Source organism: Protopterus annectens, chromosome 1.part0 (genome assembly GCF_019279795.1).
Source record: "Protopterus annectens isolate FY-2018-M chromosome 1.part0, PAN1.0, whole genome shotgun sequence".
Lineage (NCBI taxonomy): Eukaryota > Metazoa > Chordata > Ceratodontiformes > Protopteridae > Protopterus > Protopterus annectens.
Genome location: NC_056725.1, coordinates 1,380,022,614 through 1,380,041,879, shown reverse-complemented (window position 1 = coordinate 1,380,041,879; position 19,266 = coordinate 1,380,022,614). Strand labels below are relative to the sequence as shown.

Below are 19,266 nucleotides of genomic sequence, written 5' to 3'. Positions count from 1 at the left end.
TTGAACCAGGTCTCAGTCACTGCACATATGTCGATGTTCTCCAATTTAAGGAGTGCCTCGAGGGAGTGCATTTTGAGATTTAGACTTCTAGCATGAGTAGCATTACCCTCAGTTTTTGCTTGACTGATCCTGTTACAGTGGTGAATTTGCCATTTGAACCTTGCCTAAAAAAGGCACTATAGGGGAGACAAGTGCCTTAGCCAGTATCCAGAATCCCAGGGATGACAGGTGCAGGCCATCTCTGGCAAAGCATTGTGGTCTGTCGACCATGTCATCCCAGGCAGACAGATACTGGATCCCCTTAAAATGACACCAGAAGCTTAGCCAATTGTTGAAGTCAATCATTTTCTCCTTGTACTGTGGTATCATTCTGGGTGATGGCAGGATGCTACTCAGGGCTAGGGTCATACCTGCCTGGGCTACAAGATTGGAGAGCTCTTCCATATATATTTTCATGCAGTCCAGGGAGGTACGTCTCAGGTCATTCACACCAACATGGACAATGACAGAGTCATATTTGTACTTGTTGTGGAATGACCTGAGTGCGTGGGTTATGTGGCGGATCCTGGCACCCGACAGGCAGCTGACAGTAACCTTCTCTTTGTTTAGCCTGGTGAGTGGGACATCAGTGTGCCTGACTATAGAGTAACCTATGACTAGTGAGCTGGCTACATTGTTTTGCCTTATGGGCTGTGATTGAGTGGCACACTGAGTCTATGGGCTTTGTGTCATTTGGGTTGTGTTGGGGGGTGGAGGTTGCTTGCGTTTCTGCTTTGGAGGTCTCTGTTGCTTGAACAGATTATTACTGACAGCCTCCGCGTATGTTTTTGTGTTTCTATGTGTGGATTTTGGTGGTGCAGGTTTAGTGGGACTTATGTGATGAGTGTGGTGTCGTGCAAGTGTTTACCTTCTCCTCTTGACTGTCAAGCTCAGTCTTGGTTGGAGAGATCTTTAGCTCCAGTATGGCTAGATAAGTGCATCTCTCACAGGCTGTAGTGTTGGGTGATAGGAGGAGAGGATTGTCTGTGTACATGAGGCAATTGCTACATTGCCCCAAGATGCTCAAATTCATCAGATAGACACAGTGGCGGCTGGTGACTTCAAATCAAAGGGGGGCTGCAGGAGATAGCCGAATGGGTGGGGTCAATGGGAAGGGGTGCGGACAACTAGAAAGGGGAGGAGCTATGCTCAAAACCACAAAAACTAAACTTTAATTAAATATGCTGCCTGGGTGCCAAACCCTCATTATGAGAGTCCAATCAAGACAAATGAAGTGTAAAAGAATAAAAATATTTCAATGCATTGGCTGCTTGACAGCTTACTTAATATCTAGATGGAAACAAAAAGGTTGTGAGGCATGAAAAAATAAATTACTTTTTAAATACATCACTGGAATGCCAGTCAAAATCAAGTATAAGAAAAACAAGCAGCACTCAACTCAAGCCGCTTCTCCTTGCACTGCAGTTCTAATTATAATTTATATTCAGCTTTAATAAAGTACCAAGTAACATGCTGAAAGTAGCAATCTCTGTGATGCCCCCACTTGTAAAAGTGTTTCTTATCCAAAAAAGTCCTGCTGCCTGACAACTATCTACTTGTTTCATGGGGAAAACATGATCAAAGTAAAAAATGAAAAGCAAACAAGCTCAAGATACAGTGCTTAAAGGATTACTGTACAGGTTATTGACCACACATGAATGGCATTCTGTTTAGTTTATGGGTAAAGCCCTCAGAGATCACTGGAAGTCTCCAACAAGTGTAATGAGCTTCTTAAAATAATATAATCCTGTCCTTTATCACAAATACTGTCATATGCATTTCAATACCCAACTTTATACATTATCTAGTTATGTATTCTCTGCATGGCAACAACAGAAAGGCTTTCAATGTTGGCAATTCTTTAACAGTATGCTTATTAAAGCTTACTTGCATGTAGACAGGAAAGAACACTGGGAGCTGACCCCTGGACATGCCTGAATAAAAAATTATTTTCCTCTAGACAAATGAGGAAAGTGAGTACAAGAGCTGTTTTTCTCTAAGCAAGTGAGAAAAGTAATTACAAAAACTATTTTCCTCTAGGTAATGAGGAAGGTTGAGTGCTGTAGTAATTTGTAGCTTATTTAGTGCTTACAACAAGTTCTGAACAAGTGCTGAGCTCGAATAAGCAAATTCAAGTGCTAAAACTAAGAATCTGTATCTGAACTAGACTAGTTACAGGAAAGAAATAAGTGCAAATGCGGGCTTTTAAATCAGAAAGTTGAGAGAGATGGAAAAATTGCCCAAACGACCAATAACTACAATTTCTAGGCCAGAAACCACTCCTTATGTGGTAGATAGGTTACCTAGTGCTTACCACTCCCACTGATAAGCTAGAAGGCTTCCCTCCAACACAGAAAGGCTTGGGGGGCTCAGGAGCTTACAAACAGTCCTGGATACAGCAAATCTGTATCTGGACTAGACTAGTTACAGGAAAGGGGGGACAAGTGCAAATGCAGGCTTTTAAATCAGGAAGTTGAGATAGATGGAAAAACTGCCCAAACTGCCAATAACTACAATTCCTGGGTCATAAACCACTCCTTATGTGGTAGATTGGTTACCTAGTACCTACCACTCCCACTGATAAGCTAGCAGGCTTCCCTCTAACACAGACAGGCTGGGGGGGGGGGGTGCTCAGAAGCTTACAAACAGTCCTCGATATAGCAAATCTGTATCTGAACTACACTCCAGTTATATTCTCTCACTTAAAAATCATAGCATCGGAAATTGCACAATTATGCATTTTCTTAAAAAAATACTGCAGGCTATCATTAGAAATAATGGTAGTTCCGTATTATCGCTGGCCAGTTTGGAGAAGAACTAACAGAATTATTATGTCTGGAACTGCAAATTGTAAAAATGTTAAAGTGAAAAAGCATTCAGCACTGCTAAGACATTACAGGCAGCATTAGGTAAGATTTAATTGGACTTCGGGAAGTTCCTGCAGTGAACATGCATGATCAGATGTGTGTACTACAATGAGGGAAACAATTTTTTTTTTACGCCCTCGTTTCACTTGGAACTAGGCGAATTTTGCAACAGCAATCTGGTTGCGATAATACGTAAGTACAATGTGTTCTTCCAATACTGGTTATATTCGCCCTTACCTTTACTCCTACAGGTGGAGCGGGAAGTGACTGTAGTGCTCCTTTCAGTCCCAGAGCTGCTGCAGCTCCAGTTTCTGCAATGAGGTTGTGGCCACATGCATGTCCGATCTCAGGCAAAGCATCATATTCACACAGGAACCCCACATTCACAGCACACGTCCCAGGTCCTCCACTACCTGCAATCTCCCATTCTGCACGGAATGCGGTGTCCAGTTTGTAATGGCATTGCACCTTCCACCCCTGTTCCACCTCTTGGAAAAAGTAAGTCAGAGTTTTGTGAGCTTCGTGCTCTTGAAAGGCTAACTCTGGTGTACTCCAGATCTTCTTACTCAAAGCAGAGAGCTTTTCTTTGGTAGATTCAATGCATTGGGATACTTTATTTTTGCACATTTGCAAGTGCCCTCCACAACTCATCTTTAATTATTCTGAAGCAGTCAGTCAGTAAAGAAAACAGTCGGGAACTATCGAAATTCTATTAGTACTCCACGCCCAGGCTTGAACTACAAACGATGCCACCCACTTTGTTACGTAACCTCCTACTTTGTGACATCATTGTCGGTCACTGCCCTCTAACTGTACTTTTACGCACTTGTGTTCTGGACCACAGCTGCATTTTTCCCCCAAACGGTTAGAAGAGTTACATAGTTTGTCCGGAAACAAGGTGTAAATGCTGGTGCTAGTGCACTGTGCAGGAGCCTACATGCAATGAGATGTCAGACGATACGTTCTGCTCGTAATGTGCACTTTGGATTCTTTATTACACATTTCATGCTGTAGTACAGTTTTAACTGTTTCAGTTAGTTCCACATGCTGTAATTATACTACTAAACCGAAGTACGCAAACATCAATTGCAGATAATAGGAGGTGTGGTGAACATAAAAAGTAAACTAGCTTGCCTTTTCTGTTTCTCCAGCTTTGTATGCGTTTGAATAATTGTATACAGATATGCACTTTTATTATGCATAATTTCTTACAGTATATCAGTATACCATTGGTTAGGAAGAGCTGTGGTACAGCTTGCTAATGCAAAACTTGATAGTCTAGGGCTATTCTGTTCTTTGTGCATTTTGAGGGACTCAATGCAGAACGAAATTTATAGTACATTATTCTATCATATGCAAGTGGTTCTATTATGTGAAATCTATCAAACGGTTATTTAAAAATAGGCAAGTGATAGCAAATTGAAAGCTAAACTACTTAGGGGTCTAGCTTCACCCGTTTGCTCTGAAATTAGCAAAACAAATGAGGTTGTATTATAACTGCCCCGGCCCTTCAAAAATTCCTGATGAAATATGCACACACTACACCACAGAATGGGCAGTGGAATGCAGTTAACATACGAGCACTAAGCAAACAGAAAACTACTTCTTACATAGGGTGGTATAGACTAGGTGAAGTTTACATTTCACAATGTACTACAATGTATAGGCTGCACTCCTTATAACCATACCCCATGGAGAAAAGTTATGCAAATTTACAGATATGAACTGTACATGTTACCACTTGAGATGACCCATGCAGGCAGTACATTCGGTATTAGCTGGTTGAGTGACATATAAATAGGTGAGGCATACACACAAAGTGGCATGCACGTTGGATGTCAACCCCACATGATTCTTTTCTACAGAGATAACGTCTGTCTTTGCTTGGAGTGGTTGGAGAACTTCTGCAAAGAAGTGGTGTTATCTATAGACCATGTATAAACATACTATTGGAATTTTATAGTTAAGTTAGTATGACTTGTGGGGTGTTTTTTTTTGTTGTTTTGTGTGTGTGTGTGTGTGTGTGTGTGTGTGTGTGTGTGTGTGTGTGCGTACATTATGCTGCTATCAAAGTTTGTAGTTTGTTGAAACACAGTGAAATATAGGTAATACCTCCATAAAATCAACCTCCTTCCATTCCTAAAGTCACATTCAGCTTCAGCTGCACTTGCTATCCTGCCAACTGCAGGGTAGACCGTTTTTTGCACATCTGTCAGTGTCGCAGTACGCATTTACATCATGTTGCACAGCTAATCACTTTACAGTGTTAAGAAGCCTGACCCTAATCTATAGCTGTGTCCAGCAGTTACCTGCCATATGTCTCCACCCTGCAGTTTTATCAGGTATCTTCACCCTCCCCAGGTCTAGCTGATCTGTCATTATTCATGTGCATTATATCTTTAGTTTTGCTTGCATACTGTGTGAGTTTCCCTACAGAAAGCAGTATCTATACCTGCTACACAGAATCCCCACCATGTTATGTTCTGCTGATGGTTTGTACCTCATAGAACAGATCAGCAATATCAAATGGCTGAGCTGCAACAGTCGCTTTTCCATCTTTCTGGGTAGTGATCATACTGAGGATGAAAATGTAGTGGTAATAATAATTGCCACACCACGTACTCAAGCCATATGGCTGGTACATGGTTGAAGTGGTCAGATACCCAGCCACTGCAGTGCCAACCCCTTGTTCCTCCTTGTGGCATCCATGCTGGCACTGATGTAGTCTGAATCCCACCATTGCCATTTAAATGGCATGCCAGATATGTGAGGGACAGGGGCTACAGTCCTTTTATCCTTTCAACTGCCCTAAATAGGTCTGATGGCCAGGAGAGGGATATTCTCTTGAGTTACACTACTGGTGCCCAACAGGCTAGAGTAAAAAAAAAAAAGAATACAAATTTGAATCACTAAGCAATTCACAAAATACACCCTGGCTTCAAGACCATACAGGGAATATGCACTGTCCAGCATTGATGCACAGACTAGGACTACAAGTTAACCACTTACCGAGCTGAATTTGTCACCTAGCACCCCATGTCCCTTTCTCACCAGATTCTCTTTAAACCACAGTGTCTTCCGATGCCTCTTATTCATGAAAACTACCTTTCAAACAAAATTTATATTTTTACACTTCTGAGCATGCATGCACACACGCATGTATACACACACACACACACACACACACACACACACACACACACACACACACACACACACACACACACACACACACACACACACACACACACACATAATTCACAGGGAAGTTTGGTAGAATTCTTTAATTCCCTACATCCTTTGTCCTAGCAAGGTTATACTGTCATACTCCAAATTATTAGGCTAGAGGCCAAACAGTCTGCCAGTCTGATGTATACCTAAATAAAAAATAATAAAAGCAAAATAGTAATCTGCCAAGCAGTTTGGCCAATTAGAGATGGACACCAGCAACTTGACAAACTACAGAGCTATATAATACTCTCCTCTCAAAAAATAATTAATACATAAATAAATACAGGCCTGAAAATCTTAAAAGTGAATAAATAAAAACTTTACTTAGGCAACAGAAGTCAATGTAGCACTGATACAAATTAAATATACAGAGGTAATGTCTGGTGCACAATCAATTGCACAGACAAAATATTTAAAAAAAATTCAAACTAAACTAGATGAAAACCTTATCTGTCTCCGACTGAAGAATATTGAACCCTTAGCTTTGCTAAGTACTAAAATAATAGAGAGATTGCAAAACAGCAATCATACGCAGATATGGTCATCCCAATGTCTTCCAGTAAGCTTATGGTTGTTGTTGTTGTTGTCTTTCAGTCACCACAGTGGAACTCTGGTCCACTAATGATTGGCAGTAGATTTTCACGGTGCCGAGTTGCCAGCTCGATGCCCAACCTTCAATGAAGGCACGCCCATTCACGCATGTCTTTCGGAACGCCACTCGACCCGCGGAGAGGACATGCAGACTCCACACAGAAGGCACTCCCTGCACACTAGTTGAGAATCGAACGTGAGAACCTCTTGCTGTGAGGCAACAATGCTACCGCTGCACCACCGCATCTGTAATTGGCCAGATTGCTTAGATGATTACCATTTTATGCTGGGTTTGCTTAAAATACGCATTCCAGCTTATTATCTTTTGCCCAAATAAACCAGAGGTGTAACCAAACAGTTTTTTTCACATTCTTAAGTAAACAAAGGACTTCATATACATGTATTAACTGTCTGTATAATTAACAGTTTCATTTCACATTTCTAGGCTCAGAAGTTATTTGATTCAGTTTAATGGCCTGCCAATACAAGCAAGCAACCAACCACTTCCTGTGAAACTGCATTTTCTCCCATAACTATTGCAGAGTAAGATTACTGCTTTACAACATAATTTTTCTTCTATATATTATATGAAAGAATAAATACAAATACAATCCTTATGTCACTGCTAGGACATCCTAGAAATGCAGTTTCACAGTGCAATTCCTGTATTATACATCACAAACTTTAAACAAAATTTCCAAATATGTTATAGTCTGAATTAGAAAAAAATATATACAAAGTACAGCTACTACAAGACATCCAGTTTAAACTGTTTTCTGTTTCCCTGGCATTGCAATCTTTTTGAGTTTCCAGTATTATCAGAATCCAAAAGGTGAGCAGGGTATACCTCCATAGTTCATGCCCTCAACAGCTGCAATGTCTGGAATGACAGATGTTGAAACACAAGGTTAAACTCTCATAAAATCATTAATCTGTTTCTTTAAAAACTTTATACAGATGCCCATTTCATTACAAATGTGCACACATGCTATGGTGCTTCAGCAGTTTTCTGTCATTAACTTGCATAGTTTTTGTCCCAGTAACATTACACTCATGCCTCATCCCCGTTACCACATAATTACCTAGTACAGTTACCATCAGCTGTATTATTCTGGTTGCAAAAATGAATACTGTCTCTTCCACTTTGTTTCAGTCTTGCCTTGATTTTTAGTCAGTACTGTTAATTTTTCCTTTTATCATTTTTTTTCTTGTTGACACTTCCTAGAAATAAACATCTTAAAAATCTTATATGATTCTTAAGGCCTGCTAATCAGCTTAAGGGCAATCTGATGTTAGGACAGCCTGACACCCCTAGAGAGATACAAAACCATTCAGGCTAGATGGAAGTAATATTTTGAAATACTCCTGTATTCAGAGTTTCCAGTGTACGAAAACAATTAAGGCAATCGGTTGGTCTCCATTACAGGGAAAAATCTTCATCCTTTTGTAGAAGTACAGAACTTGATCAAATAAATGAAACATTAGTCAACAATAGCAGAACGGGCTTAATAAATTCCTGTAAACACAGTATATTCCTGCACCTTGGCACAAAATCTGACCAATAAAATAATAAAATTAATTAAACCATCAGGCAAATCAATAGTGATAATTTAGATGTCAGTAAATCAGTTGCCACCAACTAAACTCACAGTTAAGTTCATTTGGAAACAAAGAACCGTACTTTAGCATGAACAAGCTTTTCCTCTTATAATAATAAGATATTTTTAATGTTATGCCTCCTCTGATACTGGTACTGGTACTGATACTGGTATTGATACTGGTACTGGTATTGCTACTGATACTGATACTGGTATTGATACTGATTCTAGGCTGTTTTCTCAAATTTTGTAGCTGTTAAACCCTTGGGAGATCCTTCAGGACTGGCAGCAAAATGAACAACTAAACTTTCTACTGTTCAATGTTTTGTTTCCCTTATCTGCTCCTGCAGTGTCACCTTACACTGTCTCTTCATGTGCCCAATATAATGCATACTGCAGCAACACCTCAGGGTGTGTATCATACCAGCAGTGCTACAAGTAAAATAACCCTGAGCATTCAAAGTTTTACCATTCATTTTGTTACAGATCTGTGTTATACTGACCATCTCCTGCAGGGGGAAGCAATCCTGTGCAGACTGATCCCAAGCTATCAAATTCACAGGTGGTCTTTTAAAGGTGGAATGCATCACCATATCCTCAATATTCCTTCCTCTTCAATAAAACTCCCATTTTGTACGTTCCCATCTTGACTAAACCCACCTTTCTTTCTGTTTCTCTTTCATCGCCATATCTCAATCACCCTGTCCCTTTCTTACCCCTGTCTCTTTCTCTTTCATCCCTACTACTGCCCCTCCAACAAACCTATATCCTTAATCCTCTCCTACTAATACCGTCTCCTTACCCACCTCATCATATTACGCAGCTACTGTTCTCTCAATCTTCTCACCATCAGAACATTTTCTACTTATGTTTTTCTTGATTATGTCTGCTTATACCCTTCATCCTGCTCTATTTCTGTTCCTGCTCTAGTGACATCCTACCTCATTAATGTCACTAGACATATACTGTGTGTATTATAATTGCTCTTGTATCTCCAGCTATTACATGTTAACATGGCTTTGATTTATGTAAAATAATATAACTTCTAATATATATGATGTGTTAATATTTGTCTCAATGCTATCTTCAAAGTAATGCTTAAAATGTAAATTTTTTTATTGCTGATCATTGTAAGTATGTATTTTATATGGAGGTTTTCTCCCTGGGCCTCTGCTGATAATGGGACTTGTGCCCAGTTGAACTTTCCCGATAAACAAAAGACAAAAAAAAATAAATAAAAACAATTAAAGTGGCATTTGTTAATTTATGACAAAAAGGAGGAGATCATTTAAAAGTATGCCCCCAAATTTTAACCCTCTTGATTACTTCTGCAGGTATAAAATTGAACTCTATATAACAAAATCTATTTTATTAGAGTCAGTTTTACTTGAAGTCTCAGCCTATCGCAAAATTTATATTGTGATATTTCATTCTTCCATTTCGAGGTAACCTTCTGACAGGGTCTCTTAACTTCATCAGTGCCATACCCCCGTCTCAAAAACATTTGAATGGTGTATTTACCTTCTCCCAGATAGCATTAATGTTCATTGCAGGCCTTTATGGCCTAGTTAATTCTTTAAATAGAAGAAATGTTAAAAAGTATTGTATCTGAAAACTGTTATCCTGAAAAATCTCTTGTAGAGGTTGGCGATCCTAAATAAAGTTATTCTTTACCTCTCTCTGTAATGGCTTGAACACTAATGTCTAAATAATTACTAGTTTCATACTCCATGTGAGAAGTAAATCCCAAGTGAAATTAAGTTTCTGCAAAACTATTAAAAAACATGGGCAAAAGTGAGACCCTCCCCTTTGACATATTAAAATAAAATTTCACCTATGTCTGAAAAAAATAGAAGTATATACAATTTCTTCCAAAAATAGTAATTTGGATGAAAATAGGCCTCTAAAGCTGTCTATTTTATTTGTTGGTACAAAATACAATCAAACATAAAATAATACATTGTTAAACAGAAAAAATACTGCTTCATTCATATAATGCTTATAAATGCTATTTGATAAAAGTCTGTAGAGGACCTCAGCACCGTGATGAGTTTGTATGTTAGTATAAAGATTAATCACTTCTATAACAGTAAAGTGCATATTCTCTTCACAGATTATGTCAGCGATTTTAGATAAAAATGTCACATGAGTCTTTCAGATAAGACCTTATTTCTATTGTGACCTGTATTTTTGTAAACTTCTTCCCATCAATGAAATACTCCCATGATGATCACAATGGGAATTCAAGCCATCTCACTGGACAAGAGGTATACTATTCATTATTAGGCAGATACAGGAAACACTTTGGACAATGTCAGACCCGTGTATGATTCCCACTGACCTATCAAAAGCCTTTGACTCAAATCAACAGTGAAACTTTATAGAAAGTACTGATGATATTTGGATGCACTAGAAAGTTTATTAAGGTCCTGTGGCTTTTACACAATGAGATGACAGCAAACATTCTATGTAACAGTTCAAGGACAGACCTATTCAAAGTCAGAATTAGGTAAGCAGATGTATGTCACCATCCAACACTGTTTCCTACTTCCCTATCAGTCACCCTAATCATCACTAAAAAATCTTTTCCTAATTAGCTTGTATGGAATAGTAATTGATAGAAAATACAAAGCAGAAAGGTATCTCTCCATTATTGGACACCAGCATTAAAAACTGAAGCTTTCAATGCGTATGTCCTTGACCACCAGTGTATTGGTGACCATACCATTCTTGCACACATTTGGGGTGACCTCTAATCCATACGTCTTACATTTAGGAAAACTTTCCAAAGTCTGTCACTCTCAGCAACCCTCATGAAGACCACGGTGGTTGCTAAGCCTGTTGAAGGCCTTGCAAATACTTTGCCAAATTCACCATCATGGAACAGAGCTCGGAGACATTTGATTACTTCTTCTACCTCAGCTGGAACCTCAAAGTTAGCAATGTAACATAAACAATGCCTCCAGAAAATCCTCTGCAAGACATGGAAAAGTCATTGCAACACTACTGCTCTCTCTGTCACCAGTGTCAACAGCTGTAAGGCAATGATTCTCAGACACCAGCACTGTCAGACTGGATACTACCTGCATGTTTGGATGTTGATTCCAAAACATGATCAGTACTCTCAGCACAGTCATGACTAGACATTCCAGTGGTAACTCTTTCACCCTCCTTTGATATCCCCTCAATGCCTAGGCTATTATTAATACTGGCCACTAACTGGAAGTATAACCAGGACCATGTCAGGCATGAGATATTTTATAACAGTCAAACAGTTTCAATTTGTATTTCTCAATGTATATACTTTTAGATTTTAATATTTCTAACAACTATCAATAACTGTTATGATATTTGCTGAATGCATTTTATCCATCTGTTTTTCAAAAGTAAAAATTACATAGAGCCTAACAGAAATTTCAGCTAATTCATCTGATGAGATATATGCATCTGCAGAGGCAAATTGTTTTGCAGTGATCTGATGCAGTTCTTCGCTTTGGTGCTTATGGTTTATTTACTATTCTTGGTGATTTATTTACTTTATTATTTATTCTGTTAACTAAGATAATCCTGATGGACCTCTTGTTAACTGACAGCTGCTGTAGGCACAGTTGTGTTTTATAATGCACATGAGATTAGCTTGTATGGAAACACTGAGCTGCTACACAGCAGAATTACAAGTCACCTTATAGTCTAAACAGCTTATTCTGCATTTTAGTTCAGGGAGGACTGTACACTATAGCTCACTATCATACTCATGTCAGTTACAAGTTCAGATACTTCATTGTCTTAGAAACCATTTAAACACATCATAAGTCCAGTACATTATGTACATATTGTTGGTGTTTACGGATAACAGTCTCTTACAAAGTATGAGCATCCAGCTTCACCAGGAAAGCTTTCACAGTCAGTGCCCACAACTTCCGAAGATGGACTTACCACCTTACTTTTAGTGTCCATAACTACTCTGGCTCTCTTCTAATCACTGTGCCTTCTGCATGCTGGAATAGTTGGCTCAGCAGTCATTCCGGGAATCTACTTAGGACCTCTTCTTCCCTCATTTCGAAGGTACACCGAGTTCAGTTCATTGAAGTATCTATGAAGTGAAATACCTGCTATGGCATGTTTTTCACATTGGAATTTCTGCAAGTATTGTTTCCTCTGGCCGGCAGCATTTAGCTATGATTAAGTTAAGACTGGTGAATACATGCCTATTTAGAAACAGCTCTCCAGATAACAGATATGTTGTGCACCAAGAACAGCAATCTCTTATCTTCAGCATGTAAATGTACTCAGAGACTTTTTCAAACATTTGACCACATCTCTGCAATACATCATAACAGAATGCCCAAGTACACTGATTTAATAAAAGATACTATCTAATTTAGCAAAGCAGCAAAATTGTTCAGAAGTTAATTGAATACCGTTATACGTTACAATGTGTTCAATAAATCATATGAAGCAAACAGTTTTCTCAATCTGCCACTAGTAGCTTTAGGTATAATTTCATCCATTCAGAATATTTCTAAGCACTTTTATTATACATATTCTACAATTATGAACAAATAGAAAGAATATTAAGATGACCAAAAAGGCACAATCTCTGTCTGTGGGGTCTATAAAGTTAGCCAACGAAAGTAGGAGAATAAAAAGCAATGGGTATAATAAAACATGTATCAGATTGAAAGACAAGTTTCATATAATAGCAAAAAAAAATAAAAAATAAGGAGGCACATTTAAATAAGCAGTGCAAAGACATGGAAGAAGATAACAGAAAAAGTAAGAGGATGTCTTCAGGAAGACAGGAAATATTTAGGTAAATATTTAGGTAAAAGTGGGAATGATAAAAGAGAACTATAGGAAGGACCTGGCAAAACCAGAAGGTATTTAGAAGATGTGGCAGGAATATACCAACAAACTATATAAGAAAGACTATAACATTTATAATATATATATATATATATATATATATATATATATATATATATATATATATATATATATAAAATGAAATACCTTCTGATCCAGAGCCAGACACCCTGGAAATACGAAGTTAAATGAGCTCTGGAAAGCCTTGGTAATAACAATGCTGTAGGGATCGATATAAATCAATTTGAATTGTTTTCTGCTGTTAATAATTAACCAGCAAATCTGGAAAATGTAACAATAGCTATTGGACTGGAAAAGGTCAACTTATGTTTCATTCTCAGAAATAGCAAAGCTGAAGAGTGATCATATTGTTGAATGGCTGTATTTGTTTTAAATGTTAGCAAACTAAAACAATGAGTAAAAAGGTCACACAGACAAACTAATTTATAGACTACTGCAAAACTTTCAACTGTGTGCACGTAACAGTCCATGGCAAGTTCTGAGAGAAATGAGGATAGCAGGTTAACTTACTCATTTCCTGAGGAATTTGTATGCGGACCAAGAAGCAATATTTAGATCCCAATTTGAAATAGCTAACTGATTAAAAATTGGAAAGGATGTTTGAGAAGGCTGTGTATTAGCATTTTAGTTATTTAATTTATAATCTGAATACAGTATGCAGAATCCTGGTGTAGATGAGTCAGATACTGGAATCAAAGTCACCAGGAGAAATATTAACATCTGATGGTTGAAGGAGAGGAGACACTGAAGAGCGTGTTTGATGAAGCAGAAAGTTGACGGTGCAAAAATTGCCTTGCTGTCTGCATAAAAAATAAATTATATTCTCTGACCTTTCTTTTCTTTCCTTTCTCTCTCTCACTCTTTTTTTTTTTTTTTTTTTTGCAAATTGATGGGAAAGAAGTGGAGTCAGTAACAAATTTTATTTTCTTAAGCTCAAATTCTCTGCAGATGGTGATTGCAGCCCTGAAATTAAAAGATGATTTCTTCTTGGGAAGACAGCTGTGGCAAATCTAGATAAGATACTAAACTAAAACACAAATACCTTAGCCACATAATGCAAAGACAGGATTCAACAGAGAAGACGCTGATTCCAGGAATGATCAAAGGCACAAGAAAAAGGGGTGACAGAGATGGATAGTGAGCATTAGTGAAGGAATTAATATGAATCTTCAATAAATTGATGAAGCGGCTGTTGATATATGGGTGTAGTGTGCTAAAGTCCTTGAGGTCACAAAAGTGAGACTAGACTAAACAACAAATATTCATAAAAGGACCTGAAGTAATCCGCAAGTAGTCTTTCCCCTGAATTCTCCTGGGAATTCCATTGTGTTTGACAAGCAGAATATTTTCTGTTCTGTTATGGTACCCATTCTTTACATTTGATCATTTTCAGTATCTGTCTTTGGTCACTATATAAATTTATGAACAACTGTTTTCATTTTCCCAGTTCATGGATGTCTAGTACAGAGCACTTCCAACAGTGAAGTTCTCTGGAGCAATCACTCTGGCTCTTCATGGAATACAGCCTTCCTTTACTGACAATTTAAGTCTTCTTTTATGGAACACTTTCAAGTGCACACATCCACCTGATCATCAGCCAATACGTTAATCCTACGGGACATTACCTGTTTGTTTGACACATTTGAGCTACCACCTTAGCCTTTACTAGGATTTCTTGGAAATCTTCTCCTATCAGAACATTAAAACACTATGTAAGTATTTCTGTTTCTAGATCTGAAATATCTGGCAATAGAAATCTAGAAAGATCATATGCATTTGTATATGTCTCTGAAGTTAATACTCCCTCTGATAATCATTAACAAGTCAAATAATAGACCATCTTTCTAGGCATATGGCTATTAAAATAAGCAGAACATTATACTGTCCAAACAGAGTTGGCAGCAGTTTAGATTTGCTGTGAACTTGAACTTTTTACCTCACAGATATTAATGGAATTTTTTAACTCCAAAATTTTGGCGTAAGCCTTTTAAGAATTTATTTTCTGCATGAGAAAGAATTTGAGATACATGAGCAATCAAACAGTCCTCATCAGTAGACAATGTATGCTGAATCACAGATCTAGTGCCATATGCAGAGGCATCCCATGTTAATGGATGGAGAATTCTGTGATCAACACATGCCAGCACTTTATTGCACATTAATAATCATATTTTAAAGCATGTTGTTCCACTTCCACTGTCTGGAAATTTGTTCAATCAACAATCTAAACAAAGATTCCAACACAGTCCTTCGATTAAGCACAAACTTTTCATAATAGTGACTAAGTGCCAAAACACTAAGTCTTTTAGACAAGTGTGTGTGTGTGTGTGTGTGTGTGTGTGTGTGTGTGTGTGTGTGTGTGTGTGTGTGTGTGTGTGTGTGTGTGTGTGTGTGTGTTTTTCAGGGCTAACCACATGCATAGTCTTAATCTTTCCAGCATATGTGAAGAATACCATTTTATCCAGCATATATCATAAATTGTGACTTTTTATCTCTTGAAGGGGCACTGTTCAAATTCTGAATGGTAATCCCTGCCTTGGACAAAAGATCTAAATATTGTCATCTGTTCTGATACTTAACCTCCCACTGCACGCATACTGCATCACTTTACTTGTAACAAACTACACATACCCTGGCCCATTCTTACTTCAGCTGCCCTGCATAAGCCCTAAGTTTATCATACTGGCTCTGATTTTCAGCCCTGTATTTATGTTTCTGGTGTCCTAGCCCCAGGTTTGCAGTTTTTAAATTATTACCAAATTACAGAGTACTACTGCTGGGTTGGGAAACAATGCAGCAGATGGCAGGGGTACCCCTTGCAGGTATATGTTACGTTTACCAGACAGCTGTAACTCATTTGCATATATTCATTTTTAGAATACAAGAAACCTGCTATGCCCACCTGAAAAAAGCAACCTGCACCAAAACATATGTGTTACAAAAACTTCGGTTACTTTTATGTCAGCTGATACCAGTGTCTCACATTTACTGCTGCACACAGCTTTCTAGACTAGCTAGGAGACTTGCTGCTTCCATATTACATACAACTTGTCATCCAATATGAGTAACTCACTAACCAGTGCCCTCATGTAAGCTGTGTTTATTTACATTGAGATGATCATTTTTCTATATGACAGAATTAATCTGGGATAGGGATCTGTACAGCAGTGCTTATGTCAGGAGCTGGGTCATATCTTTTCCTTGATGTCACCAGGGATAGTTTAGATAGCCAGAGACATTTTGATGGTTTAGCAGTGTCCAAACTGTAGGAAAGCAAGGACACTTCTGAATTTATACATTAAAAGGCCAGATATATATGCAGCACTTGTTTTCAAACTGTCCAAACTAGTTCTGAAGCCCTTGAGTGTTTTATTATATTTTATCACAAAAGGCAGTGGATTCCATGTTTCATTGCTCTACTGCGTATGCAGAATTTTTGTGCCTCTTAAAAGACCTTATTAATGACCAGGTGTCATATTATTCCTTGCATTACAAAACTGTCAAATTAAAGCAAATTCCCATTTGCAGAAAAACAATTTCCTTTGCCTTAAGTATGTAAATGAGATCCCCCCATGACCCCTTATGAACAATAGATTTAACTTCAGGTCTTTAAGTCTGGTCTATCTTTTATTCCATACATTTTTGTCATAATTGTAAACATTTTCTTTGTCATTTGTATAATCTTTACATCATTCACAGGTTCATAGGTAGTTACTAGGCTATCGGCCATAGGGCCTATACAAGCCTAGCCAAAAAGGTACCCTGGCTTTCGCCACCCAAGAAAATTATTTTCCTGTGCCCCTGTCGAACAGAGCCACAGAGGTGATCCCCGAGGTGAATTTCCTATTTCCCATCCAATCATCAAGATTTTTCATGAAGAGTGCTAATGAGGAGCTTTGTTTGATATAGATAGGTAGCTTGCTTCAGAGTATGGGAAGTCTCTGGGACAGGAATCTATCTCTCCAGCATGTTCTGTTTATTGTGGTGACAAGGTTTAGGTCCCTAGAGCGTGTAGCTCGGAGGGATTGGGATTTCTTTAAGAGGGGAATGTACAACAGCTCTAGGTTTGACATAGTTTTGTATGTTAGGCAGAGATTGCCTCTGAGTAGGCGATATGTGACTGAGTAAAGCTGGAGATTTTTGAGACGGTCAGTGGAGGGCATCTGTTTGAGGCCAGTAATGCTCTTTGTAAGGTATTTCTGCAGCCTTTCCAGTTGTTGTAGATGTCTTGTGAGGTACATACCAAAAGGGGCGTGGTACTCTATAATGGGTCTAATGAGTGACGAGTAGAAGGGAACAATGATCTCTTTTTTCCTGGATGAGAAACTTTTGTGATGAGGTGTGCCACATAGAAGGATTTTCTGACCACTGTGGCGATGTGATTATCAAAAGAGAGACTACTGTCCACCTGTGTCCCGAGGTCTCTTATCACACTTTTGGTGTTAAGTAGACTACCACCTATGTGGTAGCTCATGGGTACAAAGTTTTTACCAAAGGGGATGACAATGCACTTTTTGGCATTGAGCTTGAGGCCATGGCTTTGACAGCAGGCATCTGTCTCAGTGAGGTCCTTTGGTAGTATGTCCACATCATTAGGAGTTTCAATTATGGCTCCTAGGTTGCAGTCATCTGTGAACTTCATTAGCCAAAGACCTTCTGTGTTAGCCTGTCCTTCAGAAAATTAGATACCAAACAGGAGAGGACCCAGGACTGAACCCTGTGGTACTCCACTTGTCACTGGTCTGAAGTTGGATTTGAAGTCTGCTACTTTCACAGTGTGGGTTCTGTCAGTTAGCCAGTTGGCAACCCGTCTTATGACATAGGGATTTATACCTAGTTTAGTGAGTTTATCTATAATTCCAGAGTGGGGGATGGTGTCAAAAGCCTTGGCGAGATCTAGATAGGCTGTGTGAACTGTGAACCACCTTACCCTCATCTACGGCTTTGGTGACTGCTTCATAAATATTAAAGCCCAAATTACAGACCCATATATTAACAGAAGTCTAAGTAAGGTTTTCTGTATTGTTAAGATCACTTGCTAAGATTTTAGTTTCCACCGTTTTTTTTTTTTATTAGGTCCATAGTTCTACTTATGAAAAGCTTTTTCCGCATTTCATAAATGTAAATTCTAACTGGCATAATCATACACTTCACTCTTCCTCAACATTTATATTATAAAGCTGTGCATCATTAATAGAATAACTTTTATTACTGTTCTTCCTACTTTTTTGACTATTAATGAAATAGTAATGTGTTAATGGCTTTAGTCGTAACCAGGGGCTCATGGTACTGGACTGCTGGGCTGCAGCCCTCCCAACTTTCCCATACAAAAAAAGAGAGAGAGAGAGTTTATCTAGTCTTTTCATTCACACACTATTAGCAGTTTGAACTGCAAACTAGTGTGAAAAGCCAAAGATGCGATGTGGAACTCGGAGCAGCAAAAATATGCGCTCGAGTTCCAATTGAAAAAAAAAATCTTTTTGTCACTGGACTGGTTTTAAAACAGTCCAGATTGGGAGCTCTGCAGGCATTAACAAAGATGCCCAGTAGTACAGGAAACTGGAAACCGACAGGACTGTTAGGGTCAGCAGCCTGTCACATAATCTGCGTATGTGACGGAGCTGCTGCGTAGTCCTCCTTCTCTTCCCATGCTTTAATTGGCCATAGTTAAGTTGTGAGAGACGGGGAGATGCATGATGAGTGGAAAAGGATTATTTTTTAGATTCTGAGTCTCAGAATCAAAGTTTAGGGTAAGTGAGAGAAGCCAAGGAAGGCTATTTTTAAATTACCCCCCCCCCCACCACCACCACCAAAAAAAAGGCATTAATTAAGTTGTCTTCTCAGTTTTTTTTTCCTGGCAGGACCAACCAGATACATTATGCATTTTTTTTCCTGACAGGGTCAACCAGATAATTTTTAAATGGTGCAGTACAGTATAAATTCTGACATCCTGGGCCTAGAGGCTGGCAGGTCAACCAGATAGTAAAAGGCCAAATCTGCAGTGAGCTGCTTATTTTGGGGGTCTGTTTGTGATGTTTTTCTAACAATATCCT

At 38.5% G+C, this 19,266-nt stretch overlaps 1 protein-coding gene across 1 annotated transcript in view; it reads right to left on the bottom strand.

Moving 5' to 3' along the window:
* LOC122798239 (peptidase M20 domain-containing protein 2-like) overlaps window positions 1-3,676 on the bottom strand; it is a 326,617-nt gene extending 322,941 nt beyond the window's left edge. The window contains exon 1 of the mRNA XM_044067026.1: window positions 3,144-3,676. Within this exon, the coding sequence (XP_043922961.1) occupies window positions 3,144-3,557 (414 nt within the window). The 5' untranslated portion in view covers window positions 3,558-3,676. The remainder of the gene's footprint in view (window positions 1-3,143) is intronic.
* Window positions 3,677-19,266: the final 15,590 nt, after the last annotated feature.